The sequence below is a fragment of the Eremothecium gossypii genome, chromosome IV (genome assembly GCF_000091025.4).
Source record: "Eremothecium gossypii ATCC 10895 chromosome IV, complete sequence".
NCBI lineage: Eukaryota > Fungi > Ascomycota > Saccharomycetes > Saccharomycetales > Saccharomycetaceae > Eremothecium > Eremothecium gossypii.
The window spans coordinates 159,037-179,586 of NC_005785.6; the positions used below are offsets into that span (position 1 = coordinate 159,037).

A 20,550-nucleotide genomic window follows, 5' to 3' on the forward strand; every position below is an offset into this window, starting at 1 on the left:
ATAATTAGTGCATGAAATAATTAATAATTAGGCGACAGATTTATATCCCAGACATATATTGTGCTTATCGTCACCATGTTTCCTGCAGATATCTATCACTATTTTCCATATCTTTTAGATATTCCTCGGATGCTTTATCGTCTGGGAAGTTGCCCCATTTTTTTAGGACTTCACAGAGCGTCAGCCGAACTTGGACTGGCATCTTCCCTGAAGAGCCGCAGACATAAACAACAGCATTCTCCTCAGTAATTAACCTGGCAACTTCTCTTGCATTCTCCCAAACGGCATCCTGGACATACTTAAGTCCTGGTGAGTCGTCAGGACTTCTAGAGAAGCAGACGAAAAGCTTTATGCGATTCTCATCAGCCCACTTCTGAAGAGTGTCCGCATAAAGAAAGTCTTTATCCTTGTAGCGGTTTCCAAAAAATAAAAGCATGGGATTGAAGAGCTGGGCGTAGATGAGGCACTTCATCGGCGCTAGCCCAACGCCTGGTGAAATCATGATGACTGGCCGATCCTGCTTACCCGCAGGAAGAAGATCATTATATTGCACCTTGTAGCGGATTATGCTTCCCTCAGAAAGATCCGAAATATAGTTCGTACAAAGTCCTCTTCTTATCCTGCGCAATATAGTTTTATAGCGAACTATCGCAATGGTTAATTCAATATCCTTATTGCAAGGTTGGCTTGAAATAGAAAAGAAGCGAGGTTTAATGTGTGGCAAATAGTCCAGGATATACTCCCAAGGTAGACGAAGAGACATGAAATCTTGCACAACTTCCAATATTGATCTTCTGGGCCTATTGCAATAATCGTAAATATCCTGCATGTCTTCGCTCTCAGCAAATTCGCGCAGTTTATCCCGCTGTTGCTGAAGCTGATCCTTCCCATCGGGCAACCTCTCATGGTCAACAGCAAATGTCCATGTTTTCATGAAGAAGCTTCTCATAGGGATGCTTACTATATCGCAGTGATACTTCAGCAGGTTCCGCAAAGTTAACGGCGATACAAGACCGCCGTCACATATACCTCTAGCACTAGTAGGGGTTTTAATCTGCAAGGGAACGTCAGCAATGGAGGCCCAATGCTGCTGGGTATCAATGAAAGCCTGCACGTCTGCATCGGTATTGTATGGATAGATGCTTACGGTGTCACCTGGGTAATAGTTTTCCCCATCTTGGCTGCTGAAGACTAGCTGCCGAACATCTTGGAAATGATCGGTCGCCGTAATGCGCTTGTTCGTTACCACAGTGCCATACTTGACACTGGAATCACCTTCAAATGTACATGGCACCGATGCCGTGCCCTTGTCGTTGCCGGAAGCCTCCAGATAATACTCGGGCTTCAGGTAGATATCAGTCGCAATTGGCTCGCGGGGAACTTGCTCTCCATTCACTGTCATGAACGGGAACTGGTCGTTGAGAAAGCTCAACACCCGTTTCTCAAACTCAGAGTAGACGAGCTCTATACCGTTGCCATTACCGGCGTTACTTCCTGCCAGCCCGATCGCATCCGCCTCAAGCCGCGGAAAGATTTCTCTGGCGCCAAGCTGACCCACAATTCGGTTGTGCAACTTCCGGATCGCAAAGTTGAATTTAGAATATGAAGAGTCACCAAGCCCCAGAAAAGCTACTTGTAGGTGGTCCAGCAGAGTTGGTGGGAGAGAGCTTCTTTTGAGCACACTCCATAGTGTACCTTCCACTTTGCCCTGCGGAGACTGCCGCGCATTTTGCGGCAGCGCACCCTGCCCGGTGGTCGAGCAAATGACAAATAGGTACTGACATGCGAGGATATTCTGGGCACTATATTCTCCAATAGAGCACACCGTATGCTTGTAATGAAAACGACGTAGTTGGTGGGACAGTATATTAGCGAAATCCTGTGCAGTACCGGTTTCAGATCCATAAAGGATTGCTATTCTTGTAGCTGCCATCAGGAGCAAAGAAAAACGGTTAGCTGTGAAGATCCAAGAACTTGGCTTTAGGCACTAGTTATCGGATATGCTGCGTATTAAGGCATTTCTCGAAGTCTGCTAGCATTCAGGTGCGATATGAGTAAGCAGATATCATACTATACGTTACATGGGTGCGATGTCCGCAAAGCTGTATATACAAGTTTATTAGTCTCGGCCTGATTGGGCTATCTCAATTGAACGTTGTAAAGCCTGACTAGTTCCCGACTGACCTGCTCTTGTAAGACATTGACCTCGGCATTGGTAACAGTCCTGTCCATGGACTGGTAGTTGATACGGTAGCACAAAGAGGTTCTCCCGGTTTTGGGATGGACGAACTTGTCTAGGAGCTTCACACTTTCGACTAGATCGCCAGCCGTGTTGCGCACAAGCTCCATGATGTCGTTTTCATGGAATTCGACACTCTGTTTGTCCTCTGGCAGCCAGAAAGCAACATCTCTTGTGGAGGCGGGGTACTTTGAATACGGTTTGAAAGTGGTGATCTCGCCGGGGCGGAATTGCGAGTGGAAGCGCTCATCCAGTGTCCAGAACAGCCTGATGTCGGGAATGTCGAAGAGCAGCATGGCAATGCGGTCGAGGCCGAGGCCGAAAGCCCAGCCCACGTGGGTGTTGGGCGCGAAGCCGGCGTTCAAATACACCTGCTCGCGCACGAGACCGCAGCCGCACAGCTCGAGCCACTCGCCTTTCCACCAGACCTCTATTTCCCATGAAGGTGCAGTCCAAGGGAAGTACGCCTTAATCCAGCGGACCTGCAGCACCTCTCCTGGATTCCCCACGCTCTGCAGCTTCTTGTTGAAGACCTGGGCAACAACGAGCTCGACGCTCCGCTTTAGGTGTTGCGCACATAGGTCCACCTCGGCTTCCGTCATGTAGTCTTGTTTTGGGTTGCCCTCGAGCGTGGTGCTGTCTTCGACCTGCAGCCGTGTCTGCTCGTGGCGCAGCTGCTCCTCGACCTTGGCAATGTCGGCCCGCAGTTGCGCCAGATGGGCAGGCTCCTGGCCGGGAGCCGCACTAAGATCTCGCTTCCACATACGCGCACCCTCCATCTGGTGGAAGCCGGGGTAGTGTGTGCGGTCGATCTCGTCTCTCCGGTAAACGTCCGCCGAAATCAGAAACCCGGGCTTCTCGGTGGCCCCGTTGCGGATGTTGCCAAAACATTCCATCTCGTGTGCGGATGTGTGTGTCCGCAAAAGATGCTCCTTGTTGATGTAGTACGTATCGGACCTCGACCGCCCCGGGTGGTCCGCCGGAAAGCCAAGCGAGTCGAAGTTCTCGGCCACGGAAACCGCAGGCCTGAACTCGTTATACGTCTCGTACGCATTGTCCACGGAATTGAGTCTCTGCTCGATCATATCCCGCAGGATGCCAATGGGATGCGCCTTCTGCAGGTGCAGCGATCTCTCGGTCAGCGACAGGATTGTCGGCGTGACGTTGGTGTGGCTGTCGTCCGTTTCAAAAGTCCTACAATTCACGACTATACTCTTCCCGACCTTCGAAGAATAGCTCCGCACCAGCGGCCGCAGTATCCGGCCAACTTGCAATGCCATTTCTAGTGCTCAACAGAGTCGCAGCGGCCACAACAAGAGTAGTAGTCGGACAAAGATTTTTCACTCGAGCTTTTCGCCCTCAGCTGGCAAACTCGGAAGAGCCATTATCGTTCAAAGCTCATATTCATAGATTGCCCCACGGACTCTACCCCAGCACTTCTTGGCTTGGCCAGTAGCAGCTGGCATACCCTTCTGTGTGCGGTGCCGGTGCTCATAGCGAAGTGGCAGCGAAGCGGTCGTGCAAGTTACCCGGGCTCGAAAATTTTCTGGTACAACGTCCCGGCATCTCCCTCTTCAACACCTCAGTTATCCAGAGCGGTTTTGGCGGAGTGGTTAACTGCGGGAGTACAGATTCTATTTAGGATGCTGAGTGTTATGGTGCCCCGTTGGACGCATGTTGCAACGGGAGTGTCGCCTGTGCGCCTTTGCAAACGGTTTTCGCATCAGTATGCACCACGGCTGAGCCAGCAGGACAAGAAGCACAAGGGTCGTGTCCCTGTGCGGACCGGAGGATCCATCAAGGGCAACACGCTAGAGTTTGCACGGTATGGAATGCGGCTGAAGACCGAGGGTGTGCGGCTAACAGCCCTGCAGCTCACTGAGGCAGACAACTCGATCATGCGGACGGTGCGGCAACTGACGAATGGCAAGCTGTGGCGGCGGCTGTGCACGAACGTGGCAGTGGGCGTGAAGGGTAACGAGACCAGAATGGGGAAAGGTAAGGGTGGCTTTGACCACTGGATGGCACGTGTGCCCACAGGGAAAATTATCTTCGAGATGGACGGCGACAACCTGCACGAGAAGGTCGCGCGCGAAGCGTTTCGGAAGGCAGGCACCAAGCTTCCAGGCACGTACGAGTTTGTAAAGCGGGATTCGCTGGTGCGCGTTGGCCTGCACAGCTTCAAGAACCCTGCTGATGATCCGAAGGTCAACTACTTCGAGAAGCTTGCGAAGGAGCCTACGAAAGAGTACCTGAACAAGTTGAGATCGAAAGAAAATATGTACAGGCTGTACCGCGGCCGTTGAGAGGACAGTAGTGCTGTTGCATACACTTTCACTCTATAGCAATTGACTTGTATATATGACCTGCCTTGTTCTGGCACTTAAACTTAGTAAACACTATTTGCAATGGCGAAGGCTGTCCCTCCTATACGTGGCAGTCGATGCTGCACATAACTTTAGCTAGGAACCCCTCAAGATGGTAGATGGCCTTGTTGCCCAGTGCCAAGCGCTCGTCAAATACACTGGCGAGATCGATGACCGCAAGTTTCACTGGGTCCGAAGAGACCATCTTCAAGAGGGCGAAAGCAAGCTCATGTAAAATGATGTCTGGCGGTATGCAGTGTGAGAGAAGATCATATAGGATGCCCCTGCACTCCACGAGACTGCCCACTGTACGTTCCTTTAGCACTTTGTTTGCGAGCCGGCAGACCACCAGCATCCAGTCAGGGGTAACGGTTGTCGACGTATCGGTCAACTTAAGGTTGTGTTGGATGCACATGGATTCAAGCGTAAGAAGAGCAAGTCGTAGATTCCCATCTGCAAACTCTGCGATCTCGTACAACTTATGCTCAGAGGCTGTAACCCCCTCCTGTGTGCATACGCGTTCCATGATGGCAACCATCTCCGCGGGCGCTGGCGCAGGTACTCGCACGAGCATGCAACGCGACTTGATCGGCGCAATTATGCTCGAAAGGGAATCACACAACATGATCACACGAATATTGCGGGAGTATTTCTCCATCGTTCGCCGCAACGCGGCCTGCGCATCGCGCGTGAGCGATTCGGCCTCGTTGATGATCACACTCTTGTACCTCCGCGCTAGCCCCTCCGATCCGCTCTGGAAATCCACCTGCTCCATCTGCGCAATCTCCTTCAACAACTCCTGAATCACGATCCGGTCATTGTGCCCCATGTCGCTCGGCGTGATCTCGATGTGGTATGGGCTGCTGACGACGTTGAGCTCGAGCTTCTTGTTAGATGGCGTAACAAATTGCCGCACATCAATCTTTAATTTGTATACACCTGCTCCAAAGATACTTGCAAGGAGCCCCATGCACCGTGTCTTCTTCCCACTTCCATTGGGCCCGTAAAGTAAAATATGCGGCAGGTCCTTCGCAGAACCTGCTAAAGCCTCGAGCTGCTTGGTAAGCGATGCCGTATGTGAAAGGCTGGTCAACGACTTCGGTCTATGCTTGTCAACCCAAAGTGACATATTCCTGTGTATCCTGAGATGGGCTTTTGTGTGTTGTAGGGAAGGTGAGCAATTCAGTCGCAATTAAATTCATTTTAGATTCGCGTTTTTAGCACAAAACGATATGCCCCTCAGTAAGGCCAGAATACAATACACGGTACTTCGCCTACTACTTTTGACAGAAGTAAAAGCTCTCACGAAGATCGCTCGAGGAGATGGCAGTATATAACCCGCAAGTAGCGTCTGATGCAGAAAGATTGTTGCAAGCACGTGCCTTTTTTATGTTCTGTTCGAGCAAGCTATAGAGGATGCCCTATAATTCAAAAGGTCCAGATATGTCAACGCGACATACTGGAAAATAGCACGTAGTGCGCTGGTTGGTAGTACTACAACAACAAGACGTCCGCACAGCGCGCAAAAACGGCAGCTGAACGTGCGAGAGGATGCCGTCGAAGCCAATGAACAATAGCATGCGGGGCCTACAACTTTTTATTGCAGACCTAAAGTCTGCACAGTTGCAGCAGACACAACAGAAGCGCATACAGTCGGAGCTCGTGAACATCAAGACGAATTTCGGAACGAGTGGGCTGAATGGATACCAGCGTAAGAAGTATATAGCGAAGCTGGTCTACATCTACATCACAACAAATACAGCCAAAGTAGGGGAGGTGCTGTTTGGGTTGGAGCAATGTTTGGTGCTGCTGAAATCAAGCGTGTACTCTGAAAAGGCGATTGGATACCAGGCTTTAGAGTTGCTCATGCATCATAAGGAGGCTCAGGAGAGCGTGCTTTTCCCGGTCATTGAGCAGGTGAAGCTTGACCTAACCAGCGCAGATACGGACACTGTCGCTTTGGCGCTCAACTTCCTTGGAATTGCGGGTGGTTGCAGTCGAACAGTCGGGAACCAGTTGTTTTATGATGTGTTCAAGATTTTGAAGTCGCCGCTTGCTCCATCTTTGTTGAGGTCCAAGGCTGCGTTGGCATTTCTAATGTTGGTTAGAAAGTCTCCGGAAGTGTTAACGGACCAGGATGACGCGACTTTGGCTGAATGGGTACGCTGCATATTTGCGCTTCTGGATGATGAGAAGAACTATGGTCTCATCCTTGCCGGGGTGCCGCTTATTGAGTATTTCGCACGTCATGTCGCATATGACCAATGCATAAAGCTGGTTCCGAAGCTGATTCAGATCCTTTACAGTTGCGTGGTGGTCGCCAAAGATAATCCGAACGAATTTCCAGAGGAATACCGGTTTGCAAAGATGCCCAATCCGTGGCTTGTAAGCAATATTTCCAAACTGTTGAATGTTCTGATCACACCAAGCGACTCTCACGGCAGATTCACTTCTTTGAACATTGATCAACAGAGCCTGGGCAGATTGCGTCTCTGTGTGACCAAGGTGATTGAATTTAACGGCATCCAAGGTACGCTCTCCAACGCTACCCAGCACGCGATTTTATTCACTCTCATCAACCTTGCCTGCAAGTTAGATCCAACTGCGGATGCTCTCAATAACTCGGTGGCCGTACTTACATCTTTGCTAGGATCAAAGGACACAAATATTCGTTACTTAACCCTGGATGCCCTCACCAAAATGTCTTTCAGTTCTGGTGGCCGTGTGAAGGACACTTTAAGGAAGGACTACTTGCCCCGCTTGCTACAAATTTTGCAGGAAGAGCGGGATGCGTCGATCGTATGCAAGGTTTTGGACCTGCTCTATGCCCTCGCTAGCGAGGAAAATGTTGAATACATCGTTGAGCAGCTTTTACATTTTCTCGCGAGTTCTACCAAGAGGCCATTATCGATTAGAAATGACCTTTGCGTCAAAGTTGCCGCACTTATTGAAAACTCTTCGAAGAGCCCTGAATGGGTGGCGCTGTCACTTTTGAAACTATTGTCGCTTACGCCGGTTGAGTCAAACAGCACCAAGGGTGACATGATATGCCAACGGGTGTGCTACCTGGTAGTGAACGAAGAGCGGCTGCGGAAGGTAACTTGTATGAACCTAGTTAACTATTTGTTGGCACCTGCCCCTTCTACCTGCATATTGAAAGCTAGTGCGTTCATATTTGGCGAGTATGCCAATCTTCTGTTGGAAAATATATCTATTGGCGACTTATTCAATGTATTTGCCGAAAAGTACTTCCAATCTGATAATACCACTAGAGCCATGATTCTAACCACCCTTATCAAACTTTATAGGTTCAATCCTGCGATTGGCAGCGCTGCAATCAAATTTTATCAATTGGAGCTCACGTCACTGGATTTGGAGCTACAGACGCGCGCATATCAGTATCTCAAAATCATCCAGTTGGACAAGTTAAAAAAGCATGACATGAAGCTACTCGATACTATTTTCAGCGAGATGCCTCCATTTCCCAGAAAGAAAGCTCTCTTTGCTCCCGATAACGCGACCGGGGAATTTTCGGAAGATAGCGAGCTTCCCTCGTTTACCGACAATATACCGAGCAGTAAGTCTAATTCCCGAGCGCCGACTCCAGCGCCGACACCGCCGCCATCCAGGAATATCAAGACAACTTATACTAGTGTTACTCTGTCTGATGGATGGGAATCTGGGTTCAAGCGTATGCTTTTGCACCAGCAGGGCGTGTTCTACAAAAACTCGCTGCTGAAGGTCCTATACCGCATTATCCAGAATCCTTCACAGCCCTCAATATCGATAGTTTCACTGACCACTGTGAACAATGCTGAGCTGCCGATCACTGGCTTTTACCCAGAGGTAATTCCGTTTCGAACCAGCGGCAACCCTTCATACATCACTAATGTCACAGAGATGAGCAACTTCACCATTGAGCCTGGTCAAAGAACAAACTTCTCATTCGAACTTCAAACAAGGTATAGCTTCCCAGTGATCGAAGCACCTATTGTCACTTTCAACTTCCGTTACGGAGGCCACAACAGAGACATAGGGCTTAAGCTGGGTTATGGTATCACCTCCACAATTAGCTCCAAGGACAATGTCTCCACAATGGCGCAGTTTATCCAGCGCTGGAAAACCATCAGCGACGCACTGGGTCATCACGGCGAGGCGCAGGACGTGCTAGATCCGGAATCATCGACCCAGCTAGAAGTGAACCTCCAGCGGATGGGGTTTGCCATAGTTGAGCAGGAGTCGGTGCCCCACACTGTTTTCGCGACAGGTATTGTTCATACTAAATCCTCCGGCAACTTCGGTTGCCTGCTAAAGCTTATGATCACCGACAGCGCGGTTAAGCTCACATGCAAAACCACCTCCGACGGCTCACTTGCCCAAGAACTAGTCGAATGCGTCGTCCAAGCGTTTCATAGCACTACTTAGTTCACCTTTTATTTAATAGCGTAGGATCTTCTATCCGAGACAATGCTCCCATTCTGTCCTAGCTATTTGCGTGCTGGGCGGGCGCCAAATATGTCCGTCCCGATGCGCACCTCAGAGGAGCCCTGCCGCATTGCCGCAGCAAAGTCGGCACTCATACCCATAGAAAGCTCCAGATTGAGCCCATACTTGCCGTCCAGTACTCGCTTCCACTTGGCCAGCGCAGCGAACTCCGGGTTTTCCCCGTCCGCCGCGTGAGAGGCGTCCCATGACCCAATTGTCATCAGTCCGCGCAAGCGCACGTGCTTTGCATCTTCGGACAGAAAGAACTCCACCAGCTCGCACAGCTCTGCCTCATCCGAGACACCCGCCTTCTGCGCTTCGCCAGATGTGTTCACCTCAATGCTACACAGGATCGCAGGCGCGTCCGGCTGGAACTTCGCACGCGCCTCCTCCAGCTTCCGCGCCTTCTTTAGCGAGTCGATGGTCTCCACCGCATGCAGGTTCACTACCTTCGCCAGGTCCTTGCACTTGTTACTCTGCAGCGCCCCGATAAAGTGCCACTGGATATCGCCCGGCAGCTCTGCTGCCTTCCCCACCAGCTCCTGCACGTAGTTCTCTCCAAAGTGCCGCAGCCCCATTTCCTCGTACAGTATCGCCACATCCGACGCAGGTTTCAGTTTAGAAACGGCAAGCAATAGAACCTCCGACCTTCTACGTCCGCATTCTTCCATGCTGCGCGAAACCCGCTCATCCACTACGCTGTACGCTGCACATAGCTCTTTCTTCCGACTACTATCCTGTGATGTCATCTTGCTGCTCCACCTCAATGCTGCAACCTTTCCACCTCGCCCAACGGCCCTGCCTAGCATGGTCTCCGTGCTGATCTACTCATTCGCAAGCGGATGGATGACGATGTGCACGTGAGACCCACGTACAAAGAGACGTGCGCTTAGATCCACCGGGCCGCGCCGCTACCATCAACAAGCACGTGCGGCACACGAAGAGGCGCAGTGTGAGGGATACAAAGGCAGTCGAGTACCCATGACCGCTGCGCGCCGTTAGGTTCATGCGCGTTGAAAGGTACTGGGCACAGTTTTCGAGTTATTGCTGACTTTGGGACGTGATCTTCGGCGGCGGGGGATGCCGCTGCGCAACACGCTAAGCGCATGCTGCGCGCACACACACAGGGCTGCAGCTGGGGGAGAACTGCGCGGGTAACGCATGTCCGCCGGCAGATCGATACTTTGGCGCGGGATTGGTTGCCACTGCCGGCGGGAGCATCAATGTAGGGGAAGCGGGCAAGGCAGCCATGACCGCACAGTTACCCGGCACACATTTACACGTGTGTTTCACGTGATACAATTGCTACCCCTATTTGTTTGCTTTTGGGCGCCCATCAGGACACTCCATCGTGCGGTTTAGGCCAGCGCTGCTTATTGGGGGGCAAGCGCGGATAGAGAAGCAACTGAACGTCGAATTGCAATTCATAAGTGCGCAATAAGTACGAGACATATATCAGCGTTTGATTTCTGACACAGACTAGAGGATTCTCATACCGCGCTTGGATAATTGCTGGTTTACTGATTAGGTGTAGGCTGTGAGAGGATGTCAGAACTAGCTGAGTTAGATCCTAACTTTGTGATCAATGCCCCAGCCGAGCGACGGGCGCTGGAGAAGCTGATGGAGCGGCTGGACAAGCTTGGGGTGGCGTCCCGGGTTCGGCCGGGGACCAGCAGCAACAGCGTGTACGTGTTTGTGCGGGACAGCAGCGGGCAGTTGGTACCGGAGCTGAAGGGGATGGCGGTGGAAGAGATCATTCCATTGTATGGAGGGGAGCAGCGGAAACGGCTCGAGCACCTTGCGAAGGAGATGATGTATCGGCGCTTATTTCCGTCCACCGGGGACTTGACGGAGCTCGCTACACTGACGCGGAACCCGGAGATGGCTCTTTACTTTGCGTTCCAAAAAACGTACACCCTGTGGCTTTTGCCTCTGGCTGCGGTCGGGGCTGCGTTCCGGTTCTTCGCGAAGGCGACGCCATGGGAGTTCAATATGTTTTACGCAATTGCACTGCTGGTATGGGGTATGGCCTTCGCCACGTTTTGGAACCACAGTACGGAGCGTTGGTACTCAGAAAAGCTAGGGTTCAAAAACATTGTTCCTCTGAGTGAACCGAAGTCGGTTGTCATGAAGAAGTTATGTTTCACCCCAATTGCCATTACCTTCATGGTGTGTATGGTTTGCTTTCAATTTGTCTGCTTTATGCTGGAGATCTACATCACTCAGATATACAATGGTCCGCTCGGATTTTTGCTGGCCTTGATACCCACTGTCTTATTGTCGGCCTACGTTCCGGTTCTGACGGCCGTCTACAACGTTTTTGTCAACAAATTGGTTAAATGGGAGAACGCTGCGAACCCTGAGCGTTCGAGAGTAGAAAAGAACTATGCCCTTTCGTTTTTGACGAGCTACGTTCCACTGTTGATAACGTTGTTTGTATACTTGCCCATGGGACACATGCTGAATCCGCAGATGAATCTAATTGCCAAATACTCACAACGTTACGGCATTCCAGTAATTGGTAGACATTTTATGATCAACACGGAACGTTACAGGACACAGTTTTTCTACTTCACCGTTACAAACCAACTCGTGGCTATGGCTGTCGACAATATTCTGCCAATTGTAATGGGAGTAATCCTTCCGCGCATCAAGGGACATACAAAGTCGGATTCCGAGCTTAACAGAGCGCGTGCTCTGACGGCAGAGCAGTATCCTAAAGATATCGAATTGGTGGAGCATGTCAGGACATGCATGCTTGGGCCATGGGGTCCCTTCAAGCTCCATGACAACGTTTCGAAGTTGGTGATCCAGTTTGGCTATGTCGTGATGTTTTCGACCATATGGCCATTGGCTCCTCTAATATGTGTTATATTTAACATTGTCATTTCCAAGTTTGATATATGGCGCGCTTTAAAGAAACACACACCTTCTTCGAACCCGAACACTTACAAGTCCAAAAACCTTGGTCTTGCATTAACCTCCCTTTCTCCTTGGAACCCCATCCTTGAATTTACAGTGTGGGTCGCTTCTGTTGTATCTCCAGCCTTAATTATAATGTACAGACACTCCAATCTTCCAGGATTTGCAAGACCGCTTGAGAAACATAGTACCTGGTTCATCCATTCGCCTATTCGCTATGACTGGAAGTTAATTTTCATTTATGTTGCGGTAGCAGAGCACCTGGGATTGTTGCTACATTTTGTCTTATCGAAGATAGCTGGTGCCCCTGCTTCCAATGATTCTGATGTTAGCCCCAGTTTGCTAAAGCGAGAGCTAGCTACGGCGAACAAACATTTTGACAATTCAGCAGCTATCCCCGAGGCAGAAGATATTACTCAAAGAATCAAATCTAACTATACGACCAAGAGAGAAATATCTCAAGAATATGCTACAAGGGCCTCTGGAGTTGATGATACGAGGACTTCTGTCCGCAATTTTGAAGAAGAACAAGCCCCACGCATTGTGACTACCACTGAACATAATATTTCTCACAGAAAACAGGCGATGCCGGCTGCCATAGCTCAAGTTGCGCCAAAAACAGCTGCTCCAGTACATGAGCGGTCCACATTTGACAGAAAGCCATCCTGTAGCAGCTTAGGCTCATCGGGTTCGTTGTATTCATCCGTTGCTGGCGCTACCCTTCCTCATAAGATTCCTACATCCAAGAATTACGATGAAAGGCAAGGGTATCCGACTCCTACTCAGTCTAATAGTATGACCTCCACCAAGATATCCATAGGTAATGGCGATCACAGTCACAGTGCTCATTCCAGAAATGGTGGTGCTATACCGGGTTCTGCATATACGCAACAACCAACTATAGTAACGAATGGAAGTGGTGAACACTATGAAGGTAACGGTATTTCTACACGCGTCCCTCAGACAGTTATTGTTAGTGAAACACAAAATGGTAATGGGAATGGAGGTAGCCGTCATTATCCAGCCCAGGAAATAGTTATTGATCGCATTATCGTTGCAGCTCCAGAGGACCTTGAAGCCAGTAACGTAGTGGTTGCACCACCTAATGACACGCAGTTTGTCAACGACAAGGCGTTGGAACTCCCCGTATTGAAGGCACCGCCCCCACCTGAGGAAGATGACTACATCATTGCCCCTCACTTAAAAACACCTCCAGGCGATATGAGAAGTGCTTCACTTCCGTCTAGTAAGCAATCAGTCGTTCAAAGGAGAAAATCAAGTTCGAGAAAAACGCTCTCAATACTAATGAGAGCTACGACCGGGAAAGATGGTTCTTCTTCTGAGCATAAACACAAACACAAAGTGAAAAATACCTTGAATTTGCTGAAAAAGAGATTTGATTGAATTTCTACTATATGAACCTGGTTACAAATAGTAGCAGGGCTAGCAACTCCCGTCTAATTAAGCTACCACTGCTTTACTACTATTTTTAACTCACCATGCAATCCGAGCTTGTGTATCATGTACTGATCACAAATGATTTCTTGAACTTCATACCTGAATGACGAAGTCGGTAGTCGATATTCCGTTCTTTACGCAGGTTATATTATACAGTATTATTGTAAATGACTACAATCAATATAATATAGGTTATCCTTAGTCTGTATTAAATGCTAGTTGCATTCTTAAGCACTCAGGATGTCTATTCTTGTCCGTTTCCAGGCATTATGAAGGTATACATTTTCTTGACCTTCCACCAGCGTTAATATCCCATCTTCCAAATCCGGAGCACTAATGGATAATTGCGCGTAGGTTCCTCGAGATCCTCTTGCCCTGACAAAAGCCCCCGGGTTAATCACCATTACATTTTTCACTACCCTCGCAAAATGTTTTAATTCAGATGGGATTATCACGATGTCAGGAATAAATCCGCCTATGAATTCCGTTAATCCCAAATATGGCACCTCTAAGTCTGCACCAGAAACATGCTCTTTAGAGTCATCAATAGTCCGTGTCTTGGCTCCTCCTGGAAATGCAGGATAAAAGCGACGCTGTTCCAGAATATGTTCACTGACTCTGTCAATCCTATTCTTGGACAAATTTATGGGGCCGTTGGGTACCTCTTTCATATCTTTAAAGATATCGTTATTTGAGCAACCGAAGAAAAGCTCGTTGACTCTGAAAGTTGCTGGGTTAGCATAGCATTTAAAGTTTTTAGGTAATTGTAACTCTTTTCGCGAAAACGAGTCCTGTGGATATGAGGTGTGCCTAGAGATAGCGTCTCGCATTGATGGTATGAGTACAACTTGTATCCTGGGATTTATTTTTCGCAAGATGGGACACAATATTTTGGTAAAGAGCTCATCCAGAGTGCGCGGTTGCGATTTTAGGTTTGGGAAAGTGGGTATCTGTCCAGTTTCGACCAAAGGATGCGTCACATCTAAGAATGGCCCAAACATGATTAAAACATGCGGTCTTATATGCTCATTAACTCTTAGAATAAATTCTTCTAGGTGATTAAAATCGATCGAGGTTGAAGGGGTGTAAGGTCCCGAGGTAACTAGTACTTTCATTTGGCCACCGTCTAGTGCGAGTTGTGCTTCTTGTATCTCTTCTGCACTCGAGACCGGAGAGTTCAAGTACGGAAACTGCAATAGTTCCTCAACTTTGAAGAACTCGCCATTGGCATTCCTACCCCTCATGGCAACAATCTGTCCCGGGAAAAGTGAGTACTCCTTGATACTTTTTAGATTGAGACGTATCCGCCGCCCGATACCTGCAGCACGTGAAGTTTCAATCGACACTGATTCCATATTTATACGCTCGTCGCCAGGATTGTCGGGAACAATACGGCCAACACAGATGATGGAAGATTGCGATTGTATGGTGGGGTCGCCCAGTTCTGCAGATGATATACCAAGGTCTTTCTGAACCACACTTGTAAAGTGCTCGATCTGCTCATCTAGCACGTCTGCCGCACCTAATAGTCTCTGCCTCATGGTCCGATATTTGTACTTCTTCGTGTCATAGAACGGAATCGATCTAACTTGATGGTCGCTGTCGAAGTCAGCACCGTCCGCAATTGGAAGATCTGGGTTTAGCGTGTCGACAATCTTATCTGTGTCTCTTGAATCGCCTGCAGATGTAGGCGTCCCAAATCCGGGTCCTGCGTCGGAGAACACCGATGTATGCCCCACCGGCGACGATGGCGGACCTGGAGAGTCTCTGTCCGAGTGCAGGACATCCAGCTTCATCTTTCTCACATTCGATGATCGTGGGGAGCTTCCGTATCCAAACAGCGAAGACCCCCCCGTAGCCCGCAGCGGCCGCGGCAATTTCGCACCGCTGCCGTGCCCAGCGCCATGTGACACGTCCGCAGCGTTCCCCTGCGCCATGTTAGCCTTCTCGATCTGTCGCTGGATAAATCCCTTGAAGTTGTCTAGCCCGTTCGCATCCAGCTTGACACCCCCGTCCAAGCTGTGGTATGCAAATTGCTCCCATTTAATATACAACTCATCGATAGATAACGCGTAAAGCTTCATATAACTTTCCAATGTGGTCACGACGGTTTCATCTTTTGCCTCAGGTCCGAACCTTGCCAGCAATTCATCTTTTAACACCATAGTCAATTATGATCACCTTTAATATGCAAACCAGTATTGATACTTAAGTATAAAGATAATTATGTGATGATAATTAAGGAATGTATAATAGTACAAACTGCTTGTTGTATTAGTAGATGATCGACGCGAAACCGCCGCGGACCTGGAACGAGATTTCTCAATTATGGTCCATCGTATAATACGATTTCACTAGATCGAACTCTGGTTGACGCAAAATGCTAAACATAGACCTGATGTAGCTTGCAGGCGAGTTTCTGGCGACGAGGATCCCGTATATCTGAGCGAGAAGCTTGATTGAATGATAGCGCCACTCGGTGAAGTCATTAGTGACAAATTGTTGGAGGAGAGAAGACATGCTGCCGAGAACCTCGAGAGAAAGCAGCGTGTTCATGTGGTCTAAGGCATCGCTAAGTGTTTGTAGGAGGAAGGTAATGCGAACGCGATCTTCAGCTACATTGAGCTCCTTGATGGCACTTTCTAGTAACTGGGGAAGGTAGGAGCTGGAGTAGTGTTCGATCAAAGTTTCCCTGAGCTCACAGCACGCGATGTATGTTTCGTTGTTGTAAGAGGAAAGCTTGGACAATTCTCTAAGAGCGAAGGCCCAGGCGTCAGAGAGTTCATCTGTGGAAAGATGGGAGGAACTTAATTGTGAGTTAGCAATGAGTAGGGCCGTGTACAGGACGACACACTTGTAACTATCCGAAAATCCGTCTGCGGTGGAGAGGGCTGTAAGCATGGACCAAAGGCGCTGGAGCCCATTAGAATCTGTGAGCCAGTGAAGCAAAGGATCGGTACAATGGGACACAATAGCTCCCACGATGCGCGAGACATCTGCCGAGCGTAGGCGGCTGTTCTGGATGGTGTTCACGGTCTCCAAGATCCGATTGGCATCCATGTCTGAGACATCGAGGATTTCCAAGAGGCCCAGCTCAAAGGCAGTGAGTGAATTATCTGGCAAGGCGCCCAAGATATCGATATGCTGTTTGCATGATAAGAAGTTGGAGCGGTCCTGGGGGGTACCATTCTCACAATCCTCAGAATCGCGAACGAATGGATCATCTTTGTGCTTGAGTTCAATTTCATTGATACCGTCTGACAAAAGCTTCGAGTCTTCTTCGTTTAAAGGCAAAGTCGGGGACTTTTCCATTTCCTTCCGGACAAGCTCTGAAACTGTACCAAAGGATGCCGGCCGGTTCTCATCAGTACCATGGCTAGTGTTGCCGCTGGTATCTTCGATAGACTCGCCGTCGTAACGATCCCAGCTTTTGTTAACGTCGATTATTCTGGGAATATCATTGAATTTAACGGACTGGTCATGCTTCTCGTCTCTAAAAATCTCGTCCAAGCCGGTTTCTTGGTTCTCTTGCTCCACCGGGTCTTTAAACTTCTCGTCATCCACCATTTCGACGTCCTCATCACCATCCAGTTTCTCGTAGATGCTAACAACCTTCGTCATCTCTGTTAGCCCCTTCAGACCACCAAAGTTATTTAGTTCTGGTTCGTCCTCCGAGTCGATGAGGGCGCTGTCGATGGCACATAATTTTGCGTAGTTTGGATCATCTGTGCCGCGCATACTCTCTGCCACAATATCAGATGTCTTGTCTTTGTCGCTTTCATTTGAGGGTTCGGTAGTATTCGCACCCATCAGCTTCATCTGGGTTGTAGTAGAACCATCGCCATCTTCATCATTGACTTCTGCGACAGTGCTCAGGGACTTTTCAGCTATAGGATCCTGGTGCTGCTGATCCTGCTTATAGGCATGAATATGGCTTTGGAGGACATTTTCTACGCATCCCAGACCGATTGGATTCACCATCGTCATCTCAAGCAAGTGCTTTGTACTCTCCAAGTCTGGCTCATTGTCGCTGTCGCTGCTGCTATTGCTGGTACCGTTAGCGTCACGTGCATCTCCGCCATGAGCACCGTCTTTATATTGCTGGTTGGGATCGCTATGATGGCTTTCTGCAGTCGACTCTCTGGACATTATCGAGTGCAAGTTGAAGGTAGAATCACATCTTTGTAGCTCGTTGGCGATCTTAAACTTGCTGGATACGGGTGCATCCCGTAAAAGTTCGACGAACTGCGACTTGTCAGCACGATAGAGAATGGATATCAAGGTATAATATTTCTCCATGTTAAAATCATTGCCGCAGGCTTCGATAATACGGGTGCAAACCTCCCGAAATAGCGTGCTACCCTCAGAGAAGGCAAAATCGCCAGAGAGAAGGTCAATCATGATGCCAAAACAGTAGTTGAAAATGACGGACCGGTACTTGACATAGTATAAGAATAGCTGATCATGGTGATCAGGAAAAAATGTCTGAAATGAGTGTATAACGGTCTCTAGTAGATCAGTTGACGAGAACTCATCTAATAGAACGTTGGTTGGCAGGTCATTAATAGCAAATAGTTCTATTAAATTAGCCAGTGGAATCAATGGGTGAAACGAGGCAAGGGTCAATAAATCCTTAAAGCTCTTGGGTGATTGGATCGATAATTGTACCAACAACGGATTCAATTTGGCTATATCAAGTGGTGCCTTCAACAACAATAAGTTCTTTAGGAATAGTAGACCTTGTTGTTTTTCCTGCAATGTGGTAGAGGATAAGTGGGAATACATACTTTCTAGATCTCCAGTAGGCTCACCTTCCGATTTCCTTATCACTGCAGGCTCGTTAGTATTCAAATACTTCTTTAGTAAGGTATTAGAATGATTGCTGGTGAGCTCTTCCGTCAGCTCTAAATTCTCGCTGGACAAATTAGCAGCTCCAGCACTGCTAATGAGACCACTTGAGGCAACTCTTGGTGAAAGTGATTCATGTCTTGTTGCTAGTGATTTCTTGGCCAAGGACGTGTATGTGGTGAGGTGCCTGTTTGTGTTCTCGCTCAATGATCTAACATTCGCAGAACCGCCCAGTGAATTAGCGGCCAGCTTCTGCAGATTCGATGACTGAGTTGGAGCAGCGTAGCTCGGGTACCTCCTTACTCCGAAACTTGATCTCCTGGATGACTCGTTGGAACTCACGGACGCTGTCACGTGATACTCAATATTTAGATACGTAGGAATGGAACCCTCGATGATACGTTTCATCTGATGCGGCATAGAGTCCAAAACTTTCTTCGCACTCTGTGCATTTGGTACATACCAGTACCAGAGCGTAACACGCATAGCTTCACGTACCTGAGTCTGTGGATCTGTTAAACCTTTATGCAACCATTCCTCAACCAATACCGAAGAATGTTCTAACCGCCTATGGAACCGGATGATATATATCCGAAGAAACACTGCCGCAAATGTTCTGGGTGACACATTTTTGTCCCTAGATAACGCAATGCACTGCTGAAATAGCCTGTTGTGGTATGGTGCAGTGCACAGTAGGATAGCCGCTGTAGCAAAAGCTGTCTGGGATGAAATCTTTTTTGTCGCTGAAAGCAAGGACCTTAGCGGAACAAATAGGACATCTAGCAACGGCTCTAGGAGAGGCCCTAGTTTGAAAGCCATCTCTTTTATCAAATGACAGGAATGCGAGGAGAGCGTTGTACGTAGGGACAACGCGGCTTTGGATATGCAGTCTGCGATGTTCAAATCGCGGCACGCTTGGATGAATTCATCGGGAAACTGCCGCGAGACGTTGCCGTTCACGATCTTGCGTAGCGTTATGATCCCTTCCTGTCTTTGCTTCCAATTATGCTCCGTCTCTTTAATTGCCTGAAAAGCAACGGTGATATGTTCCAAATCCTTCACAACATGCTCAAACGACAGGTAATCTCGGGCCTCGCCGATATTAGAGTTCACAACGTTCGGGGGCAACTCTTCCATCACGCGTGTCAATTCCTCGTCTACGTCGAAGGGCCCGCTGGGCATGCTGCTGGTCGTTTGAGCTGAAGATGGAGCCGCGTGCTCCGTATGCATGAAGTGTTTTAAAGAGCGCGTGTTCACAACACGCTCCGCAAACTGCTGCAACATAGCCTCGTTGAAGTACTTCTTGAGAATGTCGTGGATCAACTCGATATCACGCTTGCTGCAGCCGGGGTCCGACTCGTTCAAGACATCGACCCACAGGTCCACAAAGCGGTTCACCACCTCCATAGGGTTGCGGTTGTTCATCTGCTGTAGCTGTATCAACTCGTCCATGAAAAGTAGACATTTGGTGCGGTCACTGCCACGCGTCGCCGCGCAGATGCTCGCCAACTCGGCCTCAAACGCCTGCGGCTTGCACAGGTAGATCGCCTCCAAGCTCTTGACCGCGCTACCCCAGACCTTGCGCTCCTGGAGCTGCTCCTGCAGAAGCACCACGCGCACCAAGTCGCGAATGCGTGCCCCCTGGAACCGCCCGGGCTGCTGCATCGCGACGCGTTTTATCAAGTAGCACAACGACGAGTGCCCCAACTGCTGGACCTTACGGTCTTCCACGGGCTGCCCGAGGAACCTCACCAATGCATCGAAGTATCGCTCGATCGAATCGTCTCGAACAAGCTCCTTCTTCACATGCGTCTTGAACGCCGTCAAGATCTGCAACTGCTCGATTCCCGCCACCCCCTCATCCATAAGCTTCTCCAAATTATGAACTCTAGGCTCTTCCATTGGCTCAAACTCTATGCTCTTTCTCTCTGCCACTGCCCTGTCTACCCTTTCTATGCAGCGCTGCCTTAATGCTCAGTCCGGTTGGGCAGAGGGCAAACCTGAATCTGCGCTGGAACCACCTTTTGTTTCGCGCCTTCGCTCCGGTCCGCGTCTTTGTGTCACGCACGTGACGCGCACGTGACGCATCGCGTAATCTTGCGTCGCAACCCGCTGCGAACGGCGGCGTCAGCGTTGCCGACGCATAGCCAGTGAGAACCGGCTTGCAAGAGAGCGGCTACGAGGTGCCATATCTAAGGAGGGCGGCGCGTCTTCGCTGGACCGTCTCCGCTA

At 49.3% G+C, this 20,550-nt stretch overlaps 9 protein-coding genes across 9 annotated transcripts; 3 read left to right on the forward strand and 6 right to left on the reverse strand.

Moving 5' to 3' along the window:
* Positions 1 to 70: 70 nt before the first annotated feature.
* Positions 71 to 1,933, reverse strand: TAH18 (NAPDH-dependent diflavin reductase; the record flags this gene model as incomplete). The annotated part of the gene is made up of 1 exon (NM_209143.2): positions 71 to 1,933. One exon carries the CDS (start codon positions 1,931 to 1,933, stop codon positions 71 to 73), a length of 1,863 nt encoding a protein of 620 aa, NP_983790.1.
* Positions 1,934 to 2,139: 206 nt separating this feature from the next.
* MSF1 (phenylalanine--tRNA ligase) lies at positions 2,140 to 3,519 on the reverse strand (the record flags this gene model as incomplete). Its single annotated transcript, NM_209144.2, has 1 exon — positions 2,140 to 3,519. One exon carries the CDS (start codon positions 3,517 to 3,519, stop codon positions 2,140 to 2,142), a length of 1,380 nt encoding a protein of 459 aa, NP_983791.2.
* Positions 3,520 to 3,882: 363 nt separating this feature from the next.
* Positions 3,883 to 4,545, forward strand: MRPL16 (mitochondrial 54S ribosomal protein uL16m; the record flags this gene model as incomplete). The annotated part of the gene is made up of 1 exon (NM_209145.1): positions 3,883 to 4,545. The coding sequence occupies one exon, from the start codon at positions 3,883 to 3,885 to the stop codon at positions 4,543 to 4,545; it is 663 nt and encodes a 220-aa protein (NP_983792.1).
* A 121-nt stretch (positions 4,546 to 4,666) lies between these two features.
* On the reverse strand, positions 4,667 to 5,734 carry RFC5 (replication factor C subunit 5; the record flags this gene model as incomplete). Its single annotated transcript, NM_209146.1, has 1 exon — positions 4,667 to 5,734. One exon carries the CDS (start codon positions 5,732 to 5,734, stop codon positions 4,667 to 4,669), a length of 1,068 nt encoding a protein of 355 aa, NP_983793.1.
* Positions 5,735 to 6,156: 422 nt separating this feature from the next.
* APL3 (Apl3p) lies at positions 6,157 to 9,030 on the forward strand (the record flags this gene model as incomplete). The annotated part of the gene is made up of 1 exon (NM_209147.1): positions 6,157 to 9,030. One exon carries the CDS (start codon positions 6,157 to 6,159, stop codon positions 9,028 to 9,030), a length of 2,874 nt encoding a protein of 957 aa, NP_983794.1.
* Positions 9,031 to 9,092: 62 nt separating this feature from the next.
* AGOS_ADL301C (pyridoxal phosphate homeostasis protein) lies at positions 9,093 to 9,899 on the reverse strand (the record flags this gene model as incomplete). Its single annotated transcript, NM_209148.1, has 1 exon — positions 9,093 to 9,899. The coding sequence occupies one exon, from the start codon at positions 9,897 to 9,899 to the stop codon at positions 9,093 to 9,095; it is 807 nt and encodes a 268-aa protein (NP_983795.1).
* A 736-nt stretch (positions 9,900 to 10,635) lies between these two features.
* Positions 10,636 to 13,416, forward strand: IST2 (Ist2p; the record flags this gene model as incomplete). Its single annotated transcript, NM_209149.1, has 1 exon — positions 10,636 to 13,416. One exon carries the CDS (start codon positions 10,636 to 10,638, stop codon positions 13,414 to 13,416), a length of 2,781 nt encoding a protein of 926 aa, NP_983796.1.
* Positions 13,417 to 13,697: 281 nt separating this feature from the next.
* On the reverse strand, positions 13,698 to 15,635 carry POL12 (DNA-directed DNA polymerase alpha subunit POL12; the record flags this gene model as incomplete). Its single annotated transcript, NM_209150.2, has 1 exon — positions 13,698 to 15,635. One exon carries the CDS (start codon positions 15,633 to 15,635, stop codon positions 13,698 to 13,700), a length of 1,938 nt encoding a protein of 645 aa, NP_983797.2.
* A 157-nt stretch (positions 15,636 to 15,792) lies between these two features.
* Positions 15,793 to 20,220, reverse strand: STU1 (Stu1p; the record flags this gene model as incomplete). Its single annotated transcript, NM_209151.2, has 1 exon — positions 15,793 to 20,220. One exon carries the CDS (start codon positions 20,218 to 20,220, stop codon positions 15,793 to 15,795), a length of 4,428 nt encoding a protein of 1,475 aa, NP_983798.2.
* Positions 20,221 to 20,550: the final 330 nt, after the last annotated feature.